Below are 8,965 nucleotides of genomic sequence, written 5' to 3' on the forward strand. Positions count from 1 at the left end.
ATTATATGATGAGTAATATGGCCATGAGAAATCTTAGGGGACAGTAATTTTTGTGATTTGTAACCATCAAATAGTCATTAATGATATTTTAATGGTGTGAGATTTCATCCAATAGCTCATTTTTCTTTGCTGGTTACATGTTGACCAGAATTTAATAAAATTGCTGCCCCTTAAACTTTTTCTATGGATATTTGGTAATTAGGTGAATATTTAATTAATATATTTAAATTAAAGTTGAGATTAAAACTTCTTTACCTTCATCCACCTTTCCTTCTTTCATGACCAAAAATTGGAGAAACTGTGAAAGTGAAACCTAACAAAGAAAAATAACCTAATTCCAAATTTTATTTGTGAACAATTACCGTAAGCAACAATAAAGCATAAATTTTCAATTTTAAGCAAATATCCTGTATTATTTTTCTAACACACTTTAGTTCTTCAATAATCTAAATAATTGTGAATAGTAATTTTTTCGCATATATTTTCATTCTTCTTTAATGCACTAACAGTAAGTTCTACTTTTTGGAACATGAATTTTCCCATGGACTTTTTTTTATTCTTTTATAGAACTCAAATTTTTTTCACTATCTCCAATTTCATTAGCACATACAAAATTTTTACATCTATGTTCAATCTTCTGTGCAATTTGAAAAATGAGCAGAGGAGAAAGATAAATCATAGAACTAAAAGGAATTACAACAGCAACACAACGCCACAACATACCTCCCACGGTAGATAAAGAAACAATCTTTTAGGATTTTATTCCGTTCTAAATTTTAGTATTACTGTATCAAGTTGTGTAAATACTTGTCATCAAATTATTTTTTCTTGTTTTTTAGTAACAAAGAGGAGTCACCGAAAATACTAGTGCAATTAAGGAATATGGGTCTCTTCTTCTATTAAGTTGTAACCTTTTTTTGTCAGGATTTCACAATTTTTTTTCTTCCAATTTTTGGTTATAGAAAGAGAGAGAAAGGGTGAAAGTAAAAAGAATTTTTAATCTCAATTTTAGTTTAAAAATATTAAATAAATATCCTTCTAATTACTAAATAGTCACGTAACTCACTACTTATGAAGTACAGACATATTACTGAGTTGTCGTGTCCGCGTGCCGGACACATTTTAGACACGATACTCATCGACATTCGCCCGACACGTGTATTTGCTGTGTCCAACTGTGTCTTAATAAAAAATGAAAAAATTTTCTCCGGACACACTTGGACACGCCTAAATACCATCACGTATCAATGTGTCTAACCTTATTTTTAACATGTATTCTTAAAATGAGTTTAAAAATAATATATATTATTATTTATAAAAAATTTAAATACTTTATATAATTAAAAATATTAAAAATAATTTAAAAATTATTTTATATTTTAATATCAATAAAATATTAAAATATCATTATAATTTATCTAAAAAATATTTTATATTTTATATATATGTTGTATCCTGTATCTTATAAAATTTTAAAATTTGTATGTCCGCATATCTCGTGTCATATCATGTCTCGTATCCGTATTAGTATTCGTGCATTATAGCTTACTTCTTTTTGAAGTAAAAAGCTCAACACACTAGGTGGAGCAAACAGAGTCCAAGTATCAAAGTACAATTCAACATAAAATTCACTAACTGAAGAATGTTAAGCAACCCCTAGTCATCTTCGGCATTGCCATCAACAACCAAAGGGAGCACCACCAAGCCACTCATCGGAAAGCACAAAGGACCTGTTGATGATTTCCACTATATCTGAGCCTTGATTCTTGAACACTCTACCATTCCTTTCCAACCAAATTGTCCAGATTACCACAAAGAATCCAATCAACCACCTCTTCCTCTCATTCTTTCATTGTGCAGCATTCGTCCAACTCTCAAAGTGTTGCTTTAGTGTACCTGGAACGGTCCATTCTCTTCCAAGAGCGTATAGCCAGGCACCCAACACTTGCCAAGTGACCTGACAGCCAAGAAACAGGTGAAAAGCAGACTCCACAGACTTACAGCATAGAGCACACAAATTATCAAGCTGGTTAATGACACCTAATCTGCAAAGTCTTTCTTTAGTATTCACCCTCTCAATCAAAACAAACCAAGAAAACAATTCGACCCTTGGTGGGACGAAACCCCTCCAAATAGCACTAGTGAAGCTATAGCTTGTTATTTCCTCCGGAAGGACTGCTTCCTGCAACACCTGCACAAAAGAGTTAGTAGAGAAAATACCAGTTCTATCAAATTTCCAAATCACCCTATCCTCTCTCTCAGTTGTTAGCTTAACTGAACGTATGAGCTCATGGAGTTGGTTCAAAAGTTCCAGCTCCCACTGAAATAACTCCTTCCTCCACTGGAAGCTCCATATCCACACTAACCCATCCCAAAACCCGCAGTCCCCTATAACAGATCCTTTTAGGTTTGAGGCCGAGAAAAGTCTAGGGAACAGATCTTTCAAAACACCACCAGTTAACCAGTCATCCTCCCAAAATCGGATTGTTCTGCCATTCCCTACATCCATTGACAAGCCTCTAATCATCTGCTTTCTAATTTGCGGCTCTCTTATTTGTAGCTGACAAATGTCCTTCCACGGACCCCCTCTTGGAGGAACAGGCTGACCACGCAGCATCTCAAAAGGATTCATGTGATTACAAGAGCACACTACTTTCTTCCATAAGGGACAATCCTCTTTCGAGAACCGCCACCACCATTTAAATAGAAGAGTTGTATTCCAAATCACTGTATCTCCCACTCCCAAACCACCTGCCTTTTTAGGAGCCATTACTACCTCCCATTTCACTAGTGGCATCCCGGTCCTCCCATCCTCTTTACTCCATAAGAACCGTCTTTGTAAGGAAATCAACTCCTCTGCTACTACTTTTGGCATCTTGTAAAAACTGAGATAGTATATAGGCAGGCTATTGAGAACAGATTTAATGAGTACCAGCTTACCTACTTTATTGAGGGTCTTTGCTTGCCACAGACTCAGCTTTTCTTCCACCTTATCAATCACTGGTTTTGACGTCTTAACTAGCCTCGGATTCGCTCCCAAAGAGATGCCAAGGTACCAAACAGGGAGTGAGTCCTCTTTACATCCCAGCAAAAGACACATCTTGCGCGCCCACCGCTGATCACAATTAACCGGAATGAAGCTGGACTTCTCAAAATTAATACTCAACCCAGACATCAGCTCGAAGCAGTGCACTAGGCGCTTGTAATTCCGTATGGTCTCTTCCTCTGGAGGGTAGAAAAGTATCGTATCATCCGCAAACTGTAAGTGTGACAACTCAATGTTATCCCGTCCAACCAGCAGCGGTGATATGCGTCCATTCCTCACCGCCTCACCGATCATTCTATGAAGCACATCAACAACTAGCACAAACAGAAAAGGGAGATAAATGATCTCCTTGTCGTAGGTCCCTTTCCATTTTGAAGGGCTTAGAGGGAGATCCATTAATGAGAACTGACATAGACGCAGAACAAACACATTCCTTAATCCACCCCCGCCACCTATGTCCAAAGCCCATCTTCTACAGTACTATATCCACAAAACTCCATTTGACCCTATCGTAAGCCTTCTGAAAATCCAGTTTGATTATTGCTGAGCTCCTTTTCCTTGATCTTTGCCAGTGTACTGTTTCACAAGCTATCAAAGCCCCATCGTGAATTTTCCTACCCTTCACGAAAGCACTCTGAGTCTCGCCTACTAGACCTGACATCACTTTCCGCATCCTCCGAACCAACACCTTAGATATGATCTTATATACACAACACACCATACTAATCGACCGAAGGTCCTTTATTTCTGTAGCTCCAACAAATTTTGGTGCCAACCCCACGTGACATTCGACCCTGTAGGTAACATTGCTGATTAGAAGAACCCCATCACTGCTCCCGTGAAATCCCTCCCAACTTCTGCCCAACACTTCTTGATAAAATTCATGTTATACCAATCGCTTCTTGGAGCTTTTGTTGACTCATAATCCCACACTGCAGACCTTATTTCTTCAACACTCGGCATCATCTCCAGCTCTGTTGCCTCGTCCTCATTTATTTGCCTTACCAGCCCTTCCCGAAAACCAATATTTGGTGATGTCTCCTAATGGTACAACTCCTTATAGAAATCTCTTATAGCAACCTTAATCCGAGATTGATTCCGCACTAGTCGGCCATGGATTCTTAAGGCATCAATCCGATTGTTCCTCCTACAAGCCGAGGCTAAATTGTGGAAATATCTAGTGTTTTTATCCATCTCCTTAGCATGCCTGGACCGTGACATCTGCTTCCAATGTATTTCCTTTCTGATATACCATTTCTTGCAAGAGCTCACAAGCGCCTTCCTTCTAGCTTCCGTTGTTCCATCATATACTCCATTGCTCACCAAATCATCAACTTTCTTGATCTCTTCTTCAAACTTATTAATCCTCATATCTAGATCTCCAAAGTGCTCTCTATGCCACCTACCCAGTGGTACCGTCAAAGCCTTCAGCTTGTCCATGAATTGAATCTCCCCTAGGCTCCTCCACTCCTCCTTCACCATCCTCAGAAATCTAGCATGAGTGAACCATGAATCCAGACTCCGAAAAGGTCGCGGTCCCCCTCCCAACCTTGTGACATTCATAATCATTGGACTATGGTTTGACAAATCTCTTGGCCCTCCTCTTAATCTTGTTTCAGGAAACTCTTCTAACCACTACAGATTAACCAGGACTCTATCGATCCGGCTACATGACTGGCCCCGAAACCAAGTAAACCTACGATAAGTTAAAACTAGGTCCACTAGCTCCATATCGTGAATCTAGGATTTAAACTCTGCTGCAGACCTCGGCAAGGAAGTAGCCCCTTGCCTCTCTTCGACTTGAACAATCTCGTTAAAATCCCCCATAAAACAGAAAGAAACTTGACATAACCCAAACAAGAAGCTCAACTCTTCCCACAAAACGAGCTTATCCTCCCTAACATGCTCACCATACACTACGCAGAACGCACACCGAAAATTATTCTTTATCAGTACTCCTTCTACACATAACCACCTAACTCCTTTATAAAAGTTACTTAACTTAAACACTGTTGCATCCCACATCAACAACAGGCCTCCAGACGCACCTTCCGCTTCCACAAACTCCCACCCCACTACATCATTACCCCACAGTTGCACGACATTAAATTTAGTCACCACTTCCTTTTTTGTCTCTATCAAACCTAACATATGCAAATTGAACTTCTTTCTAAAGTTTTTGATCATACTCAACTTTTCAATCCCCGCCAACCCCCGGACATTACAAGATGCAAAACTCATTTTAAAATAGTTGTACGCATCTTTTTTTCTATTTTTCGGACGACTTCTTCTAGCTTTCTCTTTATGCTTAGCCTACTTCTTCTTCAGTGCTATTTCCACATTCTGGGCCTGAAGTATCGCCATTATATCCTATTCCTCATTGTACAACACAGCTCCCGATTCCACAGCTAGGTCCCACGTTTTTCTGTTTTCTTGCATTTCCTCCGCCCGTTCGATTTCTAACGTATCAGAACCAGCGTCGCTCTCACCATCAAATTGTTCATCACCCAAACCAACTCGGCCTTCCCCAATTCCCACACTCTCTAACACCGATTGCATCAACACATCATGTGTTTCAACCGCGGCTGGGGTGGTATCCACTTTATCCTTTGATAAACATTTTTGACATTGGAAACAATTAGCGCAACTTGCTTCCATCGTTACAACCCGTTCATGCTCAGACCCAAGTCTACCCAATTCATCAGCCTTACCAGATTCAACAAACTCAGAGCGATTTCCCCGTCCACGTCTACCTGCCACCACTCCCCCTTCAATCCCGTGCATAACCGCCACATCCAAGTCCCCAGTCCCATGATTCCCCACCCTTTCTCCATTCATGCCTGTCTCCGCACCAATGAGGTCTCCTTCCCGGCCATCCCTACTATTCAACACCACCCGCAGTCCCACACCACCGTTCCACCATTAGCAAGTAAATCGCCCGCCATCGCCCGAATCGTTCTCCCATCGCCATCACAGTCAAGGCTCACCCGAACTCCTTCTCCATACAACGTCGAGAGTCCTGACCACATGCCTCCGTTTGCACCCACAGGATCAGCCCCTCCCTCCAGACTGTACTCGTCACTAGCTGCCGGCCCCCTCCTGAGTCTGGTGATGTCTGCACCGCCTTGGAGAATCTCACCCCACTCAGTACGCTTTCCATCAGTCACGCAAAATCCCGGCCCGACCCAACAGGCCTCCTGCTCCAAGGTATATCCTGCCAGGTCCATCTCATGCCTCCAGGCATGCCTATCTTGTGGCTTGCATAGTTTGAGGCCCACTTGAACTTCCTTAGCCTCAGTTAGCACTCTTTGGGCCATTGATCTATTAGGAACAATAGAGATTACATTTGGATCCACACACCTCTTAATGCTAGTGACGTCAACTTCAGAACCCGCACCATTAGCCACCTCCCAAGACACAGTCCTCTCTGAATCATTCTCCGCATCATGAACTATGGATCCCGCAAATCCAGCCTTCATCATATTGGGATCAGACTCCTTAACTATAGTCCTTCCCGTTTTCAAATTCAAATATTTGTTACTCCACTCATTCAAATCTTCCAAGGAGATTACAACTCTACCCTTCATCTGTTCTTCCTCTATTTCCGGCACCGTCATCAACTCCGCCGCTGCATCCTTGCTCTCCAGCTGCCCATGACAACAATTACTAGCACCAGTATTTGCACAGCTCGAATTCGCGCATTCATTTTTGATAATGAGGCCCTGGTTACCTCCCTTCCCTTCCTTCCACGCATTACCCAGTGAAGGATAATCCCCGCTTCCCACCTCTGAGACAAACACATCAAACATAGCCGTGCCTACAGAGATGCGGATTCTTTCAAGAATAACCTCATACCTACATGTATTAATCAACACACGACCCACACTAAACGCGGAGCATGAAGTTGTCGCAGGATCACAAACCACCACCTCTCCCCACTGTTCACCAATCGAGCGGAATGTAGCTTCGGACCATACATGTACTGGGACACCGACGCACTCGAGCCAAAGTCTTCGCTTATCACACCAATCATTCTCTGTCCACCGACCAACGCAATAGAAGAACTTCAACAGGCCATTCATGTTAAAAGTGAGAGCCTTGTCTGCGGATCGAGTACTATAAAAGATTAGCAAGGCTTTGTAGGCTCCCAATTTGCATACCTTAACTACATGAGGCCATTCCGTTCGAGCTACGGCGTTCAGCAAGCGGAAGTCAATAGCTTTCAAGGTACTTCCAACAATACTCCGCTGCAACCAGCCCAAATTATACTCAGCCATCGAAGCTTGTATGACCCTTTCCCCCGGGTCTTCATCATCCTTCGGCCTCCAACTCCGCAGGGGGTCATTCTCATGTCCCAAATATTTCGTTGGACCGAGCAAGATTTAACCCGCAATCACTCACCCTATCTACCAAAGGATCCCCAACCTTATCATGAATTTTCCCAGAATCATCCTCTCTAGTGTCTGTACCCCTCCTTATACCATCACTTTCCAGGACCGTCCTCCCTTTAGTGGCATTCCTCCTGAACTTAGCATCGCCGACAATATCTCTTTTCCCCTTAACCTCATACGATTCATATATGAAATTGCCTTTAAAGCTCTACCCTTCATAGTATAATGGATGAACGCAAACAAATACACCACCCCACTTCTCAGCTTCCTGAAAAGGTAAATGTCATTAATCCTCCCCATCCATGAAAACAAACCAAACAATTCCTTTTTTGATATGTTTTCCAGTAGCCTGTCGACAAAAAATGGTGAAAGAGTCTTGTTCCAAACGAAAAAACGCTTCCCGATTCTAAACCCTTGGATCATTGTCTAGATGTTGGACATGCCTAGCCCTACCACGCCCAGTGTTTTTCCACCCCTCTCTCTAGCGCACTCATTAGTTTTATGGTTGAATTATTGGTTGCATTATAGCTTACTACATAGTATTAGGATAAAAAAAACATGACACATGTACAATTCTACCAACAGAGACACACTTTTATTGATAAAATGGTAGATATAGCTAATAAAACATAAAATTCATGTGTATACTTAACTCATTAAATAATTTGTGCATAATTTTGTTTACCGTATGATTTTTTATATGCACATTTATCCATTATTCCTTTGATTATTTTCTAATCACCGGGGTAAGTAGTAACTAAATTTCACTTATCAAAAGCTATGTACAAGAAACCATTACCTTCCAGCAATACAACAATGCATTGCATATTGAAATCTATGAACCAAGCATACTTGCATTATTGTATTACCTTAAACATGTATCTTAAATCATAATCCCCTCGTTCTTAGCTTGTACTATAAACATATTCACATACCTTAACACCCTGGATTTCCACATAAAATGCAGAAAAAATACATTTGTGCTATATAATGAATCGACTATTAAACTAGTTGTTACATCTGAGACGAACGAACCTATCTATAGTTGATCCAAGCTTTTAACGTTGTATTAATACTTCTTGGTTGAGTTATAGGTCAGCTGATCTCGGAGTACTGGGGTGAAATATCTCCAAAAAAGCCTTCAACGCTCAAGTTAAAAGAAGATTTCAATAATAATAATAATAGAAAAAGAGTTCGTTGTTTAGTATATGTTTTTTTCTCTTTTTTTAAAAGGTGTCCACTGATGCTGTTCTCTGTAGTTTAAATAGAGGAAAAGGTTGTTGTGCCCAGCTTCTATTATCTTGGCCTCTTCCATTATTTTCCTTGTGGTTGTTTTTTTTGAGTCTTTCCTTAGTTGTTACGTGTTTTGTTACCTGATTTATGGCTCACACCTGATAGTCGATTTATAGCTCACCTCATAGCCGTTTTGTTGATTTTGTTTCGGCTGAGGTTTATGGTCCATCGAGTAAAATAAAAAAATTGAAAATATGAAATTTTAATAAAATTTGATTAGAATTTAACGAAATAT

The 8,965-nt window shown here is 40.6% G+C and overlaps 1 protein-coding gene across 1 annotated transcript; it reads right to left on the reverse strand.

The window, feature by feature from the left end:
- LOC107636882 lies at positions 3,860-4,528 on the reverse strand. The gene is made up of 2 exons (XM_016340355.1): positions 4,151-4,528; positions 3,860-4,087 (listed from the first exon to the last, which is right to left on the reverse strand). The coding sequence occupies exons 1-2, from the start codon at positions 4,526-4,528 to the stop codon at positions 3,860-3,862; spliced, it is 606 nt and encodes a 201-aa protein (XP_016195841.1).

This window comes from Arachis ipaensis, chromosome B04, assembly GCF_000816755.2.
Source record: "Arachis ipaensis cultivar K30076 chromosome B04, Araip1.1, whole genome shotgun sequence".
Lineage (NCBI taxonomy): Eukaryota > Viridiplantae > Streptophyta > Magnoliopsida > Fabales > Fabaceae > Arachis > Arachis ipaensis.

Coding starts and splice junctions, on each gene's coding strand:
- LOC107636882 (XM_016340355.1), bottom strand. CDS start 4,528: ATGGTGAAGGAGGAGTGGAGGAGCCTAGGGGAGATTCAATTCATGGAC. Junction 4,088..4,150: donor TAAGAATCCATGGCCGACTA/GTGCGGAATCAA, acceptor TTGTACCATTAG/GAGACATCACCAAATATTGG.